This window comes from Protopterus annectens, chromosome 6.part0, assembly GCF_019279795.1.
Source record: "Protopterus annectens isolate FY-2018-M chromosome 6.part0, PAN1.0, whole genome shotgun sequence".
In the NCBI taxonomy this organism is placed as follows: Eukaryota; Metazoa; Chordata; order Ceratodontiformes; family Protopteridae; genus Protopterus; species Protopterus annectens.
Window position 1 is genome coordinate 1,709,495,927 of NC_056737.1, and position 21,435 is coordinate 1,709,517,361.

Consider the following 21,435-nt stretch of genomic DNA (forward strand, 5'->3'; position numbering starts at 1 on the left):
TAAACTTATTAGTAAAGCCCACAGATCTTATTTAAGTTGAATGGAATACAATTCCATTATTACATGTACTATCTATCTTATGGTCCCTGCTAAGACTCTTAAAACTAATCAATCCTAGCAAAAATGTGCTAGTTATGTTTGATTAATATTATCTGATTACATCTGCAGCCCCTTAACTGTCATACTGTAGGAACTGGATGGAGACCATAAATCTTATTTAAGATGGATGAATTGCATTTCCACTATGACATATATCATGCAACTTATGGTGCATGCTAATGCCACTAAAAGTAACCAGTCCTAGTGTAAAAATGACCATTTATGTTTGGTTAGCATTCTCTCATTAAATTTCAATCCCTTTGCTGCTGTACTGTAGGGATGGGGTGAAGATGGCTGATCTTATTTAAGATGGATGAAATGCATTTTCACTATGGCAGATACCATGTATCTTAATGTTCCTGATATGAGCCTTAAACGTAATCAGTTCTAGTACATCTACAGCTTCTTGACAATGTAGAGATGGGGTGATTACTCCTCTGTGATAAATGGTGGCTGTCCAGAATGAATTCACCTTACAGTATAAAAATGTTATTTCTGTGTTTGGCATTCCAACATGTCCTTGTTATACAGCTGCTTACCGTTAGACTAATTATGCCCATGACACAGTTTTACTTTGTTTGGTGTGACTTAGTCTTACATTCCTGGTGTTTGGTACCTTTTCTTCCTATGGACTCCATTTATGTCAAATAATTATGGTCTTGGGAATAATAAAACTGAACAAAAATAATATTACTCTCACATGATATTCTTACTTAAAATGTGTACGTACCTTATTCATAGAACAGTTAAGTGCGCTAGGTGTGTTTTTAGCTTACTGATACAATGTGCTACCTCAGTCTACATGCCCAGGCTTGTACAGTTTTCTACATAGTTTAGCTCGACTCTCTTCCAGTGACTTAATTATAAATTGTTACATTCACCTTGGCTGCAAGTGTCGTCTATTTGTACAATGGTCAATTTTGTAGACAGTAAACAAGGAAAAGGAATTTGTCTGATTAGTTGGAGACCTTTGAAATAATGAATAACAAACGTAACATTGCCTTAATTAGCACTATCATTTTACTTACCTGCTCTGTCTGCTTCTTCTTGCTGCTTTCTGAGCTGCATCTCCAACAGCTTTCTGCGATATTCTTCCTGCTGTCTACGAAGCCGCTCCCGCTCCATCTGCTCTCTCTCAAGCCGCCTTCTTTCTTCCTCCTCCTTTCTTCTGCTCTCATCTTCTAATTGCTGCTTATTTAACCTGAGATAAAAAAATATATTAATAACTTAACAGTTAATTTGGTGCTAAACAGAGAAAACAATTGTAAACAAGCACTTCTATGCACCTTTATAGTACCTGCAACTCTAAACTACCATGTTTATAACCTAATGAAATTGCTTCATCCACTGGAGTTTATTAACATCCTGATTAAAAAATTAAGTATCAAACTATATCATTTGAACATTTATAAACTATGCAGTGAGGCACTATAGATCTTTTTTAATGATTGTGTGTTTTTATTTTCAATAATAAACAGTGCCAACAAGCATATGACATAGACCAAAGCCCAAATAAATAGCACAGAAAACAGATACACAGCACTGACTTTATAGAAATAAAACAAATAATACTACTCACTTTACAGAATAAAAAATAAAAAATTATATAAAGTGAACCACAAGACTGGTAATGTATAAAACCGTAAAAATAAATTACAAATGACCAGCGCACTCAAAACTTGAATCCAGGATAATAATACATGATAAATACATGATAAAAAACTGGTTAAGCTCTTTTGTCATTTGACATCAACAGAACCATCGAATAACTGGTAGGTTGAAAACAAACAAATAAAATGCTAGTTATAAACACACCCCCTTGAATGAACCAGTGAACCAATCACTAGCAGGTGACTGGAAACATCTCTTACTAAACCAGGAGATGATCTGGCAATTATTACAGCCAATCACCCTGGTTTAAATGAAAGAATTTCTATTAGCAGTGAACTAAAGTTTAGAGCATCAAGACTTTAAGCCATGTTTTTCTTTGGTATGGCACCAATTGTTAATTTTTACTTTTATATTAATGTTTTTTTTTACAAAGCATACTGGACGCTTTACTGTGGTTCAGTCATTGATTGTTGTATAACTGTTCTTTATTCTTTTGTGATAGGGGAACTTCAGAGGGTGTGTTTTATCACTTTTTTTCATTCTGCTAATGACTGGTTCACTGATCTATTTGCTATTGGTTGTGATTGGTTCATTCAAGGGGTTGCGTTTATAACTAGCTTTTTATTTGTTGTTTTCCACCTATCTGTTATTCAATGGTTCTGATGATGCCAAATGACGAAAGCGCTTAACCTGTTTTTTATCATTTATTTATCATGTATTAAAGTATCCTGGATTTGAGTTTTGAGTGTTCTGGTCATCTGTAATTTATTTTTTCCACTTTATAGAATAATAATGTTACAGGAAACCAAGAAACCTGGAATATATGCCAAAGGTTAGATAAAACCCTTCTTAGTTAATGCAAGTACACAAAGTCATGAATCCACCAACTGAAATGACAAAATATGACTTTACAAGTGATTAACGTGCATATAAATTCACAAATACAGTGCACAATTTCAGAGCAGCAAATTCTACTTATTACTTCAAAGAAAAATGAATCTGATAGTTGCATGAAGAACTTTCTGTGAATATTCCCATGAGGCTAGAGTTTGCTTTATGAAACCATACCATATATTTATACAGATCCTTTCTATTTTTTAGCTAAATAAAATCCATTCCAAACTGATATTATCCAAACTTGATGAGCAATTTCTAATTCTCACTGTTGTTATTGATCACTGCTTTAGGACTGTTTACCAGTGAGACCAGATGGGATGCATAGATTTATAGAACCAAAAGTTGAGAGAGACACACACACAAAGAGATATCTCCACAAATATGTTGAAACTTGAAAGGCTGAGTACCAACAGCTAAAAAACAAAAAAGGATTGAAAAACTATAGGAGAAGAGGAACTGTATAACACTGCTCTTCTCCTTTAAGCTGTAAAACAGGGAATTCTTAAATCTTGAAAAGTACATTATTGATTGTAACACTTGTCTAAGACAATCAGTTATAGTTAAATAACTCTTAATCTTTTTGGAAGACTATGAAACTCAAGTATTAGCATGTCATATCATGTCAATGAATGATTGAAGCTTAGCAAAGCTATACAAGGATCTATTTATAAATGGAAGAGATTTCGCAGATAGATCTAATTTCTTAATGGGTATTTTGTCTAAGAGAATTTAAGAAGGGATGTTACAGGATCATTTGGTCAAGTGATCAAAATACTGGAAGGATTTACTAATTCATAAAACTGTAGAGAAAATAATAGATTTGGTAGCATAATTTCTCCCTTTAAATTTTTAGCCAAGAGATTATTAAGACCAACCTAGGATTTGTAGTTATTTTATAAAAACATTTAAGATTATTCTGTTAAAAGAATAAAAAAAATCATTTGGAATGCATAAAGTTATTGGAAAATAAAATAATATTGAGAAGACATTCATTTTAAGTATGGCAACTCTAGCCAGGAAGCTAAATTTAATTTTGGTCCAGTTGACAATGTGCATATTTATCTTATCTAAGGTTTAATTTAAATTTGCATAAATGGAAGTACCTGTATAGGGCTTATATTTAGCTCCCTGGTATTTAATCTTGATGAGTAGATAGTTTACATGTGATACCAGAGAAGAGTTACTTGCAATATTTGTGGCCTATTAAGGAAAAAAAATAATTGTCTTATCAGCATTTAATTTGTAATTTAATGCCCTTTTTATAATCTTCAATTAAGCTGAGTAAATGAGGAACTGATTCAGTTGAGTTCTGTAAATAAAGAACATTTTCTTCCACCAATGAGATGCTATTGATGCTTATATGGAAAAAGAATCTTAATATGAGATCATGAAAGATTTAAAGAACAAAGGTTCCAGTGATAGGGTAATAAGATAGGATGACAAAGGGCATTCTTGCCTGGTACCTGTGGAAGTCTTAAAAGGAGGGAAAGAACTTCCATTGATTGCTAAACAGGTACAGGATGAGATAAAAATCATATCAACAGAATGTTAACAGTTTGTATATAACTGTTTGGGAAAGCAAAATTGTTTAAAACTTTGAATTGAAATGGTACTGGCCTGGCTTGCATTCAATGCAAATACCTCCTTCTGATTACCATGACTGGAAATGTGATAAGGAATTAGTTCTCACATGAGATTTTTGTATAGGATCTGCCTCAATGCTACAAAACCTGACAGAAATTTTGAAATAACCAGGTTCATAAGCAGAAAAAAAAACTGCTAGTGTTTCTAGATTAATTAGTGGCATATGATGATAGCTCTTAATTGTGGGGTTATATTGTTTTAAAACTAAAAAAATATTCCTGACTGGTAGCGTATTTTTAATATGATTTCAATTTGACCAAAACTGCAATTATTGTTTTTCTCACTTTTAAAGAAGGGTACATCAAAAACATCTAATCTAGGAGCCTTACTAAACTGAAAATATGATACAGAACTGATCATTGTATTCCTTCCTCTGCAGGCTCTGGCTCACCCCTTTACCCTTCCCTTCCCTCCTCACTCAACCCCTCAGACCGGGTATAATATACTTAACTACCTCACTTCATCTCAACTCCAAATTCATATCCAACTGACTTACACCTAGCTTCCTCTCACTACCATGTATACTACTCACTCAGTCTCCTCTCTTACTCCTCTATATTCCCCTTCCATCCCATTAGCCCTTCTAGCTTGTTCCACCTTTGTGGGGAGCTTCTGCTTTATATCTGTTTGAGTTTAGTGCAATATTTATATAGAAGATTTAGGTTTATGAGTTTAGAACAGTATCTGTTTGAGCTTAGTACTATCTGTATACATCCTTCTTTTATTCCTAGCCTCTAGCAAGATATTGGTATATCTGTTCATTATTATGTTTCATATTGTATGTATATCTAATGTTTGCTGCAGTATGTATTATTTGCTATTGTATGTATATTTAATTGTTCTTCTTGTATGCTGCTGCTCATTTATTGTTCTGTGGAGCTTTTCTCCCCAAGCCTCCACTGAAAAAGGACCTGTGTCCGGTTGGAATTTCCCAGTAAATAAATGTAAATAAATAAAATAAATAAATAAATATAGACTCTCTAACTTCCTCCAGTGTTATATTTGAATCTCATTTCATGATGTAGCTCTCAGAAAATGGATTTGGAGAGAATCTAGTCAAGAATCTGTTGATAAAATTTTTATCGGTATGAAAACATTTGGAAGAATGTTTCCCCTCATATATTTTACAAAGGATGTTAATATTTTTGGGTTAAGTGTGAAGAATTACTGTTTACTATGAAAACATATTGTAATTATGTTTTAATTTTAAAACTTTAGCCAGTAGTTTTTATGGGTTAGTCACCACTCGTTATATTTTGCACGAACTTTTGATTCAAAATCAAAAGACTGGAAGCATGCAATGTTTAGAGTTCATGAGAAGCAGCAGCCATTTCTGAGAATTTATCTTAGTCTAGTTGCATGATACTTTGTTAAGATTAGAAATCTACCGCCATTAACATTTTTCATACATGCTGCTTTTCTAATCAAGAACATTCTGACCATGGATTTAACAGTAGCTTGTCTATTCTCCAGTGGGATTTTTTATCTTGCTGTGATTTAAATTTATTTTATTTTTATTTTGAATTTGTTAACCCGGGTAGTGCACTGATCCCATTTGACTCATTTCAGACTCAGCCTGGGGAAAACATAATAGCTACATAATAGTTACATGACATTATATACAGAGAGAATGACAAAATTCATTATATACACATATTATATTCAAAGTGAATATCATAGTTGACTTGAGGGAATAAAGGCAATAGATAAATGACATCATATACCAAGTGAGTGAAAACACACACACACACACACACACACACACACACACACACACACGTATATATATATATATATATATATATATATATATATATATATATATATAGTGGAAATCAGAGTTTTCATGCTGAAAGAATCACAATCAAAAATAGAGTCAGTACATGGTATGTAGACAGAAGAATGGAATGAAGAGGTTATGTGACCAGAGAGAAAGCAGTTGCATTTTCCTATGAAGAATATGGAAGTTTTTTATTTTATTTTTTTATATTTTATTTTGCATTTGTTTACTGGGAAAGTCCAACTGGACACAGGTCCATTTTCAGCAGAGGCCTGGGGAGAAAGGCTCCAAGAAAAATACAAAACAGTAGAATATGGTACAGTACAAAACAGAAACAATATTATACAATGCATTATAATATATGAGAGAGCTTTAATAGCTTTTACATATATTAGTGAAAAACAATGTGGCAGAGATTAACAAGTTATACAGTAAACAATGTAATTTTTTTTGTTCAGTAAGGTATATATCAGTGGGCTGGCTAGCTTTCAGGAGAAAACTGTCTATACATAGCTGAAGTTCTGAAGCAATTTACTGGTGTTGATTATCCTGGGGAGTTACATGAACTTAGCCAGTTATTTAGATAGTGGGTGTTCAGGAGGTTTTTCAAGATGAGAAAGCATTTATTACATCTTTGTATTATTTGACCTCCTTGGTTTGTAATAGTAGTGGATTTAACCTCCATGTAGTACCATCATCATCATCAACCCCCCTTTTTCCCATTTTATACATGGGGGGGTTGGGGTTTTGCATTAACTGTTGCCATCTCTCTCTTTCTCTCTTTTGATTCAGTACCAATCTTCTACCTTCTTAAACAGTCATACCTGACTGTCAAAGGTCTTCTCTCACACAGTCCCTCCAGCTTTTTGCTGGACACCCTTGTTTCCTCTTGCTTATTTCCTGTCTGTCCCAAATATTTCTCACCAGATTGTCTTCTGTTTTCCTGCACATGTGCCTGAACCACATTAATCTATTCTCTTTGACTTTCTCTGCAATTGGAGCTACTTGGGTTTCTGATCTGATGTCCTCATTTCTTTGTCAGTTCTATAGTGCACATCTTACCACCTGTCTCAGACACTTCATCTGGATCACCTACAGCTTCCTCAATTGCTGTGCTTTTTCTGCCAAGGTTTCCGTACCATAAAGTAGCACTGGTTGTACCATTGTTTTGTAGTCCTTACATTTCATCTTCTTTTAACTTCTTCTATCACACACTACCCATGACACCCTATGAAAGTTATCTGTAATCCATCTCATTCGGGCTTTGACCTTCTCATTCAGACATCCCTTCTCCTCATCCACCCCCCGGAGATACTTGAAGATGTTAACTTGTTCCACTATTTTCCTTTCAGTTTCAATGTTCAGTGTGTCTTCTGATTTCTCCCATTTACTGCCATTGCAACAATGTAATACTGGGCAGTAACAACTGTACCATATGAATATGTACTATTTTTAAGTTAGCAAATCATCCAAGAGGTATCTGGGTTCTGAGGTATGCTGAAGGTTAAATGTCTGGAAACTCTTTGATAAGAATAAATTAATAATCAAACAAACAACTAAAAAAAAAAGTAAGTTTTTCACCACAGCCTATGCGCAGATGAGAAAAACTTTAAAATATTTCCCTCTTGGCTGAAAAACAATCTGAGGATTAAATGATTGTAAGCATTTATAAAATTTGATAAGAACTGTGTATTTATTATCATGAGGTAAGAAAGATCCAAGTCTGTCTAGGGAAGAGCATAAAGTTAAATTCCAGTTCTCACCTAAAACTAACCTGTGTTTACTGAATTGAGATACAACCTGAAAAAGTTGAAGAAAGATGCTAACTCTATCCGCACATAGTGGCTTAACTGAAACTAGGTGACAAAGAAAAAAGGGACTAACACCATCCACTACAACAAACTTTGATAGTCATTGTTAACACATAGCATATTGGTTGGAAAACGTCCTGACCAGAATAGCCATTACACACCTAATGGCCACATTACTGAGGTTAATATAAATGGTACCCACTTTAACTTATATGCCTTAAACTGGGAGACCTGTATATAAGTATCTTCTGTAAAGCATATATTCAGTTTCATACTGTAAAATGAGTGTCAGAAGGACTTTGTTTAATTACTACTGCTATCTCATGCAAGTTAAGAAGAGGAGACACTTAGTTCAGTCATCACAGTTACAGGCCCACTTGATTAGGCACACTGATAATTGCCTCCCTGTCTTCCCAGTTAGGCAAAGACTAAATTAAACAGAATAGCTGCGTAACATGGTGACTCATATCATTTGAACACTGAACTAGAAGTCCTTCAGGTCTCTATTAAACAATAATGTATAACAGCAGTGCCAAAATTAAAAACAAACAAACAAAAAAAACAAACAAACAAAAAAACAGCTATCCTGCTCACCCAGACAAAATCCTGCCAACTTCTGACACGGCTAACTGACCCCCTGATAGTATTCAGCCCCCACAACTAAAGTACTGACAACATTTTTGTTTGGTCTACAAGAGTACAAGTCAGAGTTCCCAGAGTATATCTATCGTACTACTTCTCACATAACCAATATTAACAGAGTTGAACCTACAACTCAGAAAAACAAGTCAGACTACAAACTAGGCTATCAGATAGACATAATGAAATATCGCTCCCAAAAAGACACACTTACTTGTTTATATTTAACCTTGCTAGAAATCAAAAATTGTATCTATATTATCAAAATTATATAAAGTAGTTGGTTCGTCCTGGAGGATAAATTAAAGCAGGTTTTGAATATTCATGTTAAATCCTAAGCTGTTGTGTCACTGACACCTTTAACATAGATGTGCTGGCTGAAAAAAGGATTAGTTGTAAGGTTATTGTATCATATATACAGGCACCTCCTGGTTTCAGAACTTGCAAGAAGAATTCTGCCACTGCTAGAAAGGTGACTTGGGCTGCTCGTGATATGTTGTAGATGTGCCAGTGCTATTACCTGCTTCTTACAGGTAGTCTCAGAACAAGAGGTAAATAGAACTAAGGTCCCCCCATATTATAAGGAAATGTCATATAAATATGTTGTTAGCATCTATTCATATGAATCATTGGCTATTATTCCTCAATGCAATGCCTCTGCACTAACACATTAACTCCATTGCTACAGTGTTCTCACTGGGATAATGTATAAGATTATCACTGATGATGTTGTATAAGTAATCCACAAATATTATTGTCACCCTTCATGAAAATAGAACTTACCAGTCAATGTGTAGTGCTCAACATGAAATAATGCCATAACAGGGTCAGTAAAGTTAATGTATTGCAACTGATAGGCATTGAAAGACAAAATTTATCAAAGTGTCTAGTGAACTAAGTGAGAGTATAGCCTGCCTCTATGTAAGGAAGCTAATCTTAGCCTCATTAAGATCAACAGACACCATAAACAAGTATTTCTTTTTATTTTTTAAGCTCATTCTTTTTGGTTCCCCTCTGCCTGCTAGCCATCAGCTCCCCATGATCTATATGGCCTATTTGTTGCTCATGCGGTGATAGCTGTTCCCGTACCATTTGTTCCCCATGTGGTAAGAACTGGTCACAGATAGGTCATCTTTGCAGCCATCAAGGCATTTTTACTTATGCACCGTTATCTCACCCCTGGTGGTGATGTGGACTTCTGCATCACTGTGGAGGGACCACCTATGCCCCTGATTTGAAGGCATGCTCATTCCCTGACATGCTCCTGTAAGGGCTACATCACTAGCTTTGATGGCCTCACCCACATCCCTTCCCCCAGGGTCTGTTCTTGGAGATGTATTGTATGCCATTCCCCTAGGTGCCAGGTAACCACAGGGGGAGAAGCCACTATAATCCTGTCTCCTAGTGAGCATGCTTACTTATGTCACGCAACTCTCTTTCCCACTCCTCCCTAGCTCTTCCAGATTCCTGAGCCACTTATCGATCTTGGGACATCTGGGTCACAGTCAGGGCTTTGTCCATCTGTGCACAGAGCCAAGTGTAAACAAGCATTTCTAATATTAAAGACCATAACTCACAAACTCTTATAGATAACATCTTATCAATTTTACATCTAATTATTGATTTTCAAGGATGACTGCAACATTCCCATCCCAGTACATAAACATTGCCAGAATAAAATGTATAGAATACAAGTGGAGTAGGTACTCTATATGACAAGTCAGTTCATGGTTTGGTTCAACTGGAAGTGGGCTTATGAAACAAGAACATCACGCAGCTTTGTGAGTTTTTAACCAACTCACACAAACATTTCAGATGTGTTTCAGCTAAGCCTGCACTCTCCTACTACTGGAGAGACAGATTTCACCCTCTGGGATGAACTAGTTAAGTTACATCTCTGCTCGGTCACTTAAATTAACATATGGTTTTAAGGGTCTATATTAGAACATCGAAGTCTTGAAACTTCGAATGTTCCAATATCGACCCCTATTCAGCGACCGCTGAAAATAGCAAAGCTGCAGAACACTGAATATTTTCCTAGGGAAAGAATTTGGTTGTCCATTTCTGTCGCTTTGCTATTTTCAGTACTGTGGTGGAAAGTTACAGGTCGGGTTCAGGTAAGTGTGCGATTGTGTGGATGTGAGGGTTAGGGCGCGGGTCAGGTAAGTGTGCGATTGTGATGGATGTTAGGGTTAGGGCGGGGCAGGTGAGTTAGGGTTAGGGCGCAGGTGAGGTGAGTGTGCGATAGTGACAGACCTTAGAATTAGGGTTTGGGTTAAGGTAAGTGGATAGATAGTAGTGTATGCACAGTTTAGTGTAGGGTTAGATGTAGGATTTTTAGTGTATGTGTGTGGATTGCTGTTTTTTTTGGTGTGCTTGTGTGTATGCATTTCGGAACAGCAAATTTTTTGCCTGGAGAAAAAATTTGCTGTTCTGCATGTTCGATATTTTAAGCGTTCGCTGAATAGGGGTCGATATTAGAACATTCGAAGTTTTAAGACTTCGGTGTTCTAATATAGACCCAGTTTTAATAGTGTCCCTAGACTAATTCAATGTCCCCATTACCATCCATGTAGTGGCACTATCCATGCTTGATGAAGTCATAAATAAACTGCATGTATTCATTTCTTGTAATGATCCACAATGCCATCAAATCTCAAAGCTAATGATTAATAACTTGCCAGATAAAAGCTGACATAACTAATACACAACTAAGTGTAAAGCATATTGAGGCTGTGGTGACCCTAATAGGTACTGTATATTCACAGATGTTTTTCTAGTAAAGAAGCACTTTTACAGGAGGAACACCTTAATGGGAACACAGGTGTAACAGTGCATGAATCCTACACTATGTATTTCCTCTTTATTTATTTGTTTAACATTTGTTTACCATGAAATTCCGACTTGGAGCTAAGCCAATTTTCAGAGGAGGTCCAGGGAGAAATGCTCCAGACACATGTCTTTGCAACGTGGGAGAAAACCAGAGCACCTGGAGGAAACCCACATGAACGCAGGGAGGACATGAAGACTCCACACATAAGGCACTCCAGCTGAGAATCGAACTGGAGAACCTCTTGCTGTGAGGTGACAATACTATTGCTCCACCACTTCTTCTTCTCTTTCGGCTGTTCCCGTTAGGGGTCGCCAAAGCGATCATCTGTTTTCATTTCTTCCTGTCCTCTGCATCTTGCTGTGTCACACCAACCACCTGCATGTCCTCTCTCACCCCATCCATAAACCTTATCTTAGATTTTCCTCTTTTCCTCTTACTTGGCAGCTCCATCCTTAGCATCCTTTTCCCAATATACCCAGCATCCCTCTTCAGCACATGTCCAAGCCAATGCAATCTTGCCTCCCTGACTTTGTCTCCAAACCGTCCAACCTGAGCTGACCGTCTAATATACTGATTCCTAATCCTGTCCATCCTTGTCACACCCAGTACAAATCTTAACATCTTTTAACTCTGCCACTTCCAGCTCTGACTCCTGCCTTTTTGTCAGTCACTGTCTCCAACCCACATAACATAGCTGGTCTCACTACCCTCTTGTAGACCTTCCCTTTCACTCTTACAGGTACTCGTCTGTCACAAATCACTCCTGACACTCTTCTCCACCCACTCCACTCTGCCTGTAATCTCTTCTTCACCTCTCTTCCACACTCACCATTACTCTGAACTGTTGATCCTAAGTACTTAACTCATCCACCTTCGCTAACTCTACTCCCTGCATCCTCACCATTCCTTTGTCCTCCCTCTCATTCACACACATATATTCTGCCTTAGTCCTGCTGACCTTCACTACTCTCCTCTCTAGAGCATATCTCCACCTCTCCAGGGTCTCCTCAACCTGGTCCCTACTCTCACTACAGATCACAATGTCATCTGCAAGCATCATAGTCCACGGGGCCTCCTGTCTGATCTCGTCTATCAACCTATCCATCACCACTGCAAATAAGAAAGGGCTCAGAGGTGATCCTTGATGTAATCCCACCTCCACCTTAAACGCATCTGTCACTCCCACTGCAGACTTCACCGCTGTCACACTACCCTCATACATATCCTGTACCAATCTTACATACTTCTCTGCCACTCCTGACTTCCTCATACAATACCACAACTCCTCTCTAGGCACCCTATCATATGCTTTCTTCAAGCCCACAAAGACACAATGCAACTCCTTCTGACCTTCTCTACATTTCTCCATCAACACTCTCAGAGCAAACATTGCATCTGTAGTGCTCTTTCCCGGCATGAAACCATACTGCTGATCACTAATCATCACATCCCTTCTTAACCTTGCTTCCACTACTCTTTTCCATAACTTCAAGCTGTGACTGATCAGTTTTATCCCTCTGTAGTTACTACTGCTCTGCACATCACCCTTATTCTTAAAAATAGGTACCACAACACTTTTTCTCCACTCCTCAGGCATCCTCTGACTTTTCAAGATTTCATTAAACAATCTGGTTAAAAACTCCACTGCCATTTCTCCTAAGCACCTCCATGCTTCCACCAGTATGTCATCTGGACCAACAGCCTTTTCACTCTTCATCCTCTTCATAGCTGTCCTTACTTCCTCCTTGCTAATCTGTTTCACTTCATGATTCACTATCCCCACATCATCCAACCTTCTTTCTCTCTCATTCTCTTCATTCATCAGCCCCTCAAAGTACTCTTTCCATCTGCTCAACACACTCTCCTCTCTTGTGAGTTTGTTTCCCTCATTTTCCTTTATCACCCTTACCTGCTGCACATCTTTCTCAGCTCGGTCCCCCTGTCTAGCCAAATGGTACAGGTCCTTTTCTCCCTCTTTAGTGTTCAACCTTTCAAACAACTCTCCATATGACTTATCCTTAGCCTTCACCACCTCTCTCTTTGTCATGCTCCTCATCTCCTTATACTCCTGTTTACTTTCTTCATCTCTTTGACAATCCCACTTCTTCTTTGCCAGCCTCTTCCTCTGTATACTCTCCTGTACTTCTTCACTCCGCCACCAGGTCTCCTTGTCCTCCTTCCTCTCTCCAGATGTCACACCAAGCACCTTTCTAGCTGTCTCCCTTACCATCTCTGCTGTAGTTACCCAGCTATTTGGTAATTCTTCTCTGCCCCCCAGTGCATGTTTTAACTCTTCCCTGAACTCCACCCTCACAATCACCCTTTTCCAACTTCCACCATTTGATCCTTGGCACTGCTCTCATACTTGTCCTCCTCTTCTTGATCACCAATGTCATTCTACAGACCACCATTTTACACTGCCTAACTACACTTTTCCCCTGTCACCACTTTACAGTCTCCAATCTCCTTCAGACTGGCCTTCCTCCATAGGATATACTCCACCTGTGTGCATCTTCCTCCACTGTTGTATGTCACCCTATGCTCCTCCCTCTTCTTAAAATACGTATTCACCACAGCCATGTCCATCCTTTTCACAAAATCCACTACCATCTCACCTTCTGCATTCCTCTCCTTAACACCATACCTGCCCATCACTTCCTCATCCCCTCTGTTCCCTTCACCAACATGCCCATTGAAATCTGCTCCAATCACCAGTCTCTCACCCTTGGGTACACTCACCACCACTTCATCCAACTCACTCCAAAATTTTTCTTTCTCATCCTTTGCACACCCAACTTGTGGAGCGTATGCACTAACAACATTCATCATTACACCATCAATTTCCAGCTTCACAAACATCACTCTATCCGACACTCATTTCACCTCCAAAACACTCTTGGCATACTGTTCCTTCAGGATAACCCCTACCCCATTTCTCCTCTCATTCACACCATGATAGAACAATTTGAACCCACCTCCTATACACCTGGCCTTACTCCCCTTCCATTTGGTCTCTTGCCCACACAATATATCAACCTTCCTTCTCTCCATCATATCAGCTAGCTCTCTCCCTATACCGGTCATACTGCCAACATTCAAAGCTCCTACCCTCATCACTACATTCCTAACCTTCCTCCTCTTTCTGCTTTCAGGCATGCCTTCCCCCACTTCTCCTCCTTCGGCTAACAATAGCCCAATTTCTGCCAGCACTCTGTTGGCTAACAGTACTGGTGGTGGTCGTTGTTAACCCGGGCCTCGACTGATCTGGTATTACAGTAGCTCCTTACTTGTTAGTAGTTCAATGTTATATGACCACAACAAACAACAAGGAAACTTGAAATTCTTACTACTAAATGCTTGCAATACTTATGTTCCATATATTCAATTAGGGAATGTCAGCTGATAAATATGACCCAAACTGTGACTCATATACAAAAACTGGAACTTTGAAAAGGAATAACTTGAAACCCCCATTCATAGAAAGACTCTATTATTACTGCATAACATGAAGGCTAACTAAGATTTCACATTTATTTAAATATGCTGTTACAAATTTGACAGAAATGTTCAGCCTTCAGAGATTTGTAGAAGCCTGTCACCTATGAAAAGGACATAGTATGTGGCTGCACCATTTTAAATTTAATATTGCATTGAACTACCAATTTTATTTTGGGTGCTCTACCAGTTCTCTTTGCTTGCTTTTCTTTTTGTAGAGTTGCAGATAATTTTAGGTTGTAGCCTTGCCATTCAAAAGATTTTTGAGCTGCAGATAGTTTTAGATTGTGGCCATGCCATTCAAAAGATTATTGTTTTTTTATGGATTCTAGTAAATCATGAAAAGCATCCATTACATTTAGTAGTTTAACATTCATAAGTCTTGGTAATTGACCTTGAAGAGACTAATGGGAGCAGAGCTCTATGGACTCTATAAATTACATGAGATGGTAGATCTTTTGCAGGTCCACTGATTAAGCTGAAATTTTCTTGCATAGCCAACTCATTTTCATTGGTGTTGTCTTCTCCTAGACCCCTAATTATTAGACTGTCCCTTCTTGATTTATCTTCTAGGGAAATGAATGCTTCTTTTATAGATTTAATGAGAGCAACTAACTTATTTTTCTTGATAGCATTTTATTATGGCACTTTTTCAGGATGGGGATCCTTTTTTATATGAGACAAATAGGTTCATAGGTCAATACTAGGCTATCCATCCAGAGGACCATTAGTAGTCTAGCCAGAATATCCCAAGTCATATGAACTCACAGATGTAACCAGTTTATACTTAGTTTTGATCCCTTTCAATGAGGTCTTGAGTGACCACCCTTGGTGTATTTACAATTGCCCATCCATTCATCTAGGTTATGCTTAATGAAGGTCAGGGAGCTACCTTACTTTATTTCTAAAGGGACTCTGTTCCATAAAATGGAGATTGTCTGAGATATATGTCTGTCTGTCCAGTAGGTCCTATTTATGTTTCAGAGTAAGTTAAGATCTGCTGAGCAGGTGTTCAGGGTGTTATTAGTTTTATAGATGAGCAGGAGGTCAAATAGGACTGGGTAATTAGAGGCTGTATAGGCTCAGTAGAGGTCACCTGTGAAGGAAACAGAAGAGAGAGAGAGAGAGAGAGAGAGGACTTTAAGGCAGTCTGGGCATGGCATATCTTTGATTACTGAAGTGAGGAAACACTGCAATCTCTCAAGCTGGATCATATGCATAGACAAATACATTCTAAAGAGGCCATTATACTCTGTTATGGGTCTGATGAGGGAGGAGTAGATAGCTTCTTTAGATCAGGAAAAAATACCCCTGGTGATTACACTGTCTACTTAAAAAATTACCCAATGGCAGTGAATAAATGGTGATCATAGTTCATTGTCAATGAAAGTGCCCAGGTACCTAATGGCTGAGTCATCTTTTAAAGGGGTATCACCTATGTCATAGGTGCATGGGTACTCAGTTTTGCAAAAGGACGCAGTGCTTCATTTTTTGGCATTTAGTTTCAGACCATGGTCCAGGCACTACTTATTGTTGCATGTTAGTCCCTCCCAAAGAATCTAGAAATCAGCTGGGGAGTTAATGATAGCTCCAAGTTTGCAGTCATCTGAATGATGGGACTGTAGGGTATGTTTCAAGTTTCAAATGTATTATTTAACTTGATCATTCATAGCTTATTAAGGCTTTTTTCAAGAGTGCCAAGAAAAGTACAAATATAAAAATACAATTAAATATAAATTTCCATAATCCATATACATTACAGCTTACACAGAATTATTTTGGCTGTATTTTAAAACACATGCTAAGATATATACAGACTAATTTAAATGATGTTTAGAAAGCATTAATGCCCTAAACATTGTTTATTTCCACATTTTACTTTTTTATATAGTGGGATCTCTAACATCAATTTGTAAGTTAAGCAAATCACAGTAGAACTTGTATAATCAAATAAAAGACTTGTATCCGCTTAAATTTTATGATGGAATTCATTACAGAAGAAGCTACCAAGATATATCAAAATCCTACTTTACACAGATGGTTCTTGTAACAACTTAAACAAATAACGTGATAACTAAATGGTTGTGCAGTAATGAATGTTAAAATAGAATGATATAACAGCTATTGTTCAGTCCTTTCTTGCAACCAGAATATACAATTATATTGTACTATAGCAATAATAATAGAAATGCATAATGTTACACTTTGTAAGTTTCAGCAATTAAAGAAAAAACAATATTCTAAACAAGCAGCAATCTTTGAAATGTTTATATGCATGATTGATCAATGGCTGAAATTCACAGACATATAGTGCACTGGAGCATGTAGCAGCCATATACAGGGTGTGAACAATTCCAAGACAATGTATAAGACAAGTCTTCTTTGCTGTGAGTCACTTCATCAAGTGAGTCCTTCAAATTGTATTGCTGCATATGTGCTCAGCGCTTGTCTATGACCCTCAATAAATATGTTGATCAAATTTTATAGGTTTATAAGTTCATAGGTTTATAGTAAGCCAGAGGTATGCCAACCATTGTAGGCTTGGTCAACAATGCCATAACAGAAGAAACCCTTGAAAGTGAGATAAACTGCTATCAAGGTGCACAATTTGCTGTCAGCCAAAAGTCAAAGATATATAATAGGCTGAACTCATATTATATCCTGATCATCCTTGCCTTTATTTCTTGGTGATGGAAAAAAAAACTGACATACCTAGAGTCTTTGTAACAGTGATCTCTAATCCATGGTCACAGTTCAGTCTGTATATCAGATTATTGAGCATCAATGCTTTTTCATATTTGTGAATGAGCTCACGAAAGCTATTCTGTCTCCAATATGCAATAACATTAGCATGTAATTTTATTTTAAAGTATTAACTGGGTGCAGTCGATTCTCTAGTTTAATTCTTAGTTGCAGTTGCTTTCTGTGTGGAGTTTGCATATCCTATATGTGCCCACATGGGTTTTCACTGCGTGCCTCAGTTTTCTCCCTTATGCTAGTGACACACCAACTATGAATTGATAAGTCTCTATAAATTGCTTGTAGATGTACATTCAGTGTGTGTTTATACTGTTATGGGTTGACACCCTGTTAAGGATGAACTTGTATGTCTTATTCACTGAGTACCAGGAAAGGCTTTGACTTCCCTGCACCTTGCACTGGATTAATCAGGTAATCAGATCAAGAAAGAATGAATGAATGAACAAATGAATGAATAGATTTATAGTAAAAGTAAAGGGCCTATAAAGAGCCTTGAAGAATTTCTCCCTGTTACAGAATATAAGATAATGTGGTACCACCTGACTGACATTAGTATACCTTATACAATCAATGGTGTTTGATTATTCTGTGAGAAGTGCCAGAGAAAGTCTAAAGTCATCCAAAGTAGTATATACTTTAATAATAAGCTAACCAATGCAATTGAATTTGACCTATTTTCTATGAAAATCATGCTGAAAGTAACCCAACAATTTACTGGATTTTAAATGTAATAATCCCAAATGTATCAAACACTTTTCAAAATATTCAGAATGAAGAGAAGACAAGAGAAGAGACAGACGCACTATTGGTCTATAATTTTGGTTAACTTGTTTTAACTTTTTTGTGATAACAAGAACAAATTATTTTTTTTACAACCAGATGGAAACATCCTATATTACAGTATAAATAGAGTGAATAATTAGTCATATAAAAACAATTGATTTTAGTCTAATGGCCCTATTTGTAATAAACCTGATATCAGATCCATTACCCAGATCAAGAGGGGAAAGTATGAGCTGTTTGAATAATTTGATATACGTGACTCTTATTTCTACTGAATAAAATGTAAGCAGTTATTAAGGTGGTGTGGTATGTTAGGAAATCTAGGGTAATCTGTACACAAGGTATACAAAGCAGAAAGGGTTGTGTATCATGGCAGGTAATTTATCAGGTAGGTTGAAGAACTGTAAGACACCCTTTTCAGGTCCCATCTAATTACAAAAACAGATGAAACATGAATGGATTACGAAATACAGTACATGTATCTGGCAGTATTTTAATGTATAATGATACTACAGTCTTTAGCTAGACTAGAAGGTCTGAAAATATTGATCTGCCATTATAAAAAACTGTGGTTATTGTTTCATAATTTAGTGGAATCGGGTGCATCGTCCTAAGCAGAACACAAATTATAAAATCTGGGCATTTAAACAATTGGCTTTATAAAGTGAAATTCTGAAAAGTGTTTTAAACCATGGGAATATGTTCAGATGATCTAGAGTCTTTAGCATCCTTGGAGCTCATTTGCCATTTTTATCTACAAATCAAGTGGTTTTATTTGCTTTGCATAGACTATGATGATCTATTGTATTTCATAAGTAGGACAAGAAGAAACCAAACCAAACCAAACCTAACCAGGGGCATTTGACACAGAGCTCTCACAAGTGATCATCTGGGAGCTGACAGTATACTATAACAATTGATCCCAAAATGTGGCAGTGCCCGACATGCATATAAGTATGTAAAGATATTAATGAAAGAAAACCTCTATTCTCCTGAATCCATCTGAGTAATGCAGAGAGTTCCTACATTACTTCTATTCTTACTCACCTTATTCATGCTTCTGTTTGCCACAAGCATCCAGGAATTCCTTTCCTCACCCACTCTGTACTTTCCTGTCTGTCGATATATCTCAAAAATCTATTATCTCCTTCAGAAATATTACCTTAAGTCACACCAGGATGTGCCATTTCCAGCAGTCAGCTATATCTTCTTTACCATGCTATTCTGCAGACGTTCACAGTCTTCAGATTACAGACCTACAAACATTCATAATGTATGGATCTCATGGCTGCAGGCATTAATAATTAAGGACCAAAATTCTACAGGTCTTCAAAAATTAAACTCAAACTCTTGCCGAGATTTGTAATAGCACAGTTGTGTTATCATTTACCATAATTTTTAATGTTCAAGTATAGTCACTGCTGCAGTCATAACTTCAGGGATTTCTGCTGCAGGTGGAGTCCTATGTCCAGCCAGAGCTCCATAATCCATACCCTTTTCCCTTTAAACAGATCTTACATCTACTGCCCGCATCACATTTTGTTATAAAGGCAGATATATGGTTGACCATCTTCTGTTTGTTTTTGTCCCCAACTAAGGTTTACCCAGATTAAAAGAATATGAAATGTATGCCTGGGAAAACACAAATTCTTTGAGACATAACATGCAGCAGTGACCGACCTCTCAATCTCACTGGACTGATGGTACAGAGGGACTGGTTGACTGCTATGGTAAGTACAGAAAAGGGGGAGGAGACTAAGTTAGTCTCCCACCCCAGTTCTGAACTCTCTGGTTGTAAAGAGGAGAAGGCAGTTGGGAATCCAGACTGCGATGCTGGCTATACTCTGGCATCTATAATTATAGTAAGTTGATAACACAACTGTACTCTTCTTGTAAGTCACTTCTGTCATCCTAATTTCAGGAAAGAATCTTACAGCTTTTAGCACCTGTCTTTTGAGTGTTTGTCAGCAAATATGAAAAGGAGGACAGTATGCCCTTTAGGATTGCTGCAACAAAATGTGTTTTAGCATTATATGTGATGTGTAGCAGGTACTGCTTGCAATACGTATGGACAGATGACCATGTAGCATCTTCTAAGATGTATTTTGTCAACAGTCTTTTCAGAAAGGCTAATGTGGTAGCTATGCCCCTGGTGGAGTGAGATCTTACTTTGCCTGGTAAGTGCTTGTCATGGAATTTGTAGCAGAATTTAATAAACTCAGAGATCCATTTGAAGATAGCTGGCTTTGAGATGGACAGTCCCTTTTATTATTTTGCAAAGGCTGCAAATAACTGATCAGTCCCTCTGTAGATATTTATTCTGCCTAGATATCACCTTAATTGTTCACATCTAGAGAATGTAATATTTCCCCTTTAATTTGTGATTTTGGGAAAAAAATATTAGGCATTGATTTGCCTGGTTTGATGCTACCTCTGTCACAGCCTTTGGCAGGTGAGAAACGGTTGGTGGTTGGCATAATGTTAAGGTGTTCACATCACAGACAACAAGTACAGGGTTTTATTTTCACCAAGGGGGAATGAGCTAGGCTTAAAATGATCCAGCAGCTAGCTTGGTACTTACTTATAAACCTATGAACAAGTGTAGGTGGAAATAAGAACTGGACCAAATATTCTTTATCACATTTCTTATAGTCAGTTGGCTCATGGATAGGACACGTGGTTAAAGTGGGTGAATCCAGACCCAGGAATAAATAAGTTATTAGTGATGTGCCACAGGGCTCAGTGCTGAGACCACTCCTGTTCAGACTATACTTCTCTGAAGTCAAGGCTAACGTGGAAGGCCTCTGAATGACAAAATGTGCTGACTGCAAGCTGGGAGCAAATCCCCCAAAGATGTAAATATCCTTCAGGACGATCTAGATCAGACAAATGATTGGTGCCAGAACCATGTCCTAAAACTAAATGCAAAAAGATGCATTATCATACCCTTTGGGAGGTCAAATACCCCTGCAAATTATAACATCATTGGCACACCCCTTCAAGTAGATTCAGAGGTCAGAGATATAGGTACACTAAAAACAAGTAATCTCCGTGGTATCCCCGAAGTCTCAAAACAACCCACT

General features: G+C 37.3%; 1 protein-coding gene across 4 annotated transcripts in view; it reads right to left on the bottom strand.

The window, feature by feature from the left end:
- The window catches only part of KIAA2012 (KIAA2012 ortholog), a 971,910-nt gene that overhangs the window by 113,763 nt on the left and 836,712 nt on the right, over positions 1 to 21,435 (bottom strand). For all 4 annotated transcript variants that reach the window (XM_044075102.1, XM_044075103.1, XM_044075104.1 and 1 more), the window contains one exon: positions 1,128 to 1,300. In XM_044075102.1, the coding sequence (XP_043931037.1) occupies positions 1,128 to 1,300 (173 nt within the window). The remainder of the gene's footprint in view (positions 1 to 1,127; positions 1,301 to 21,435) is intronic.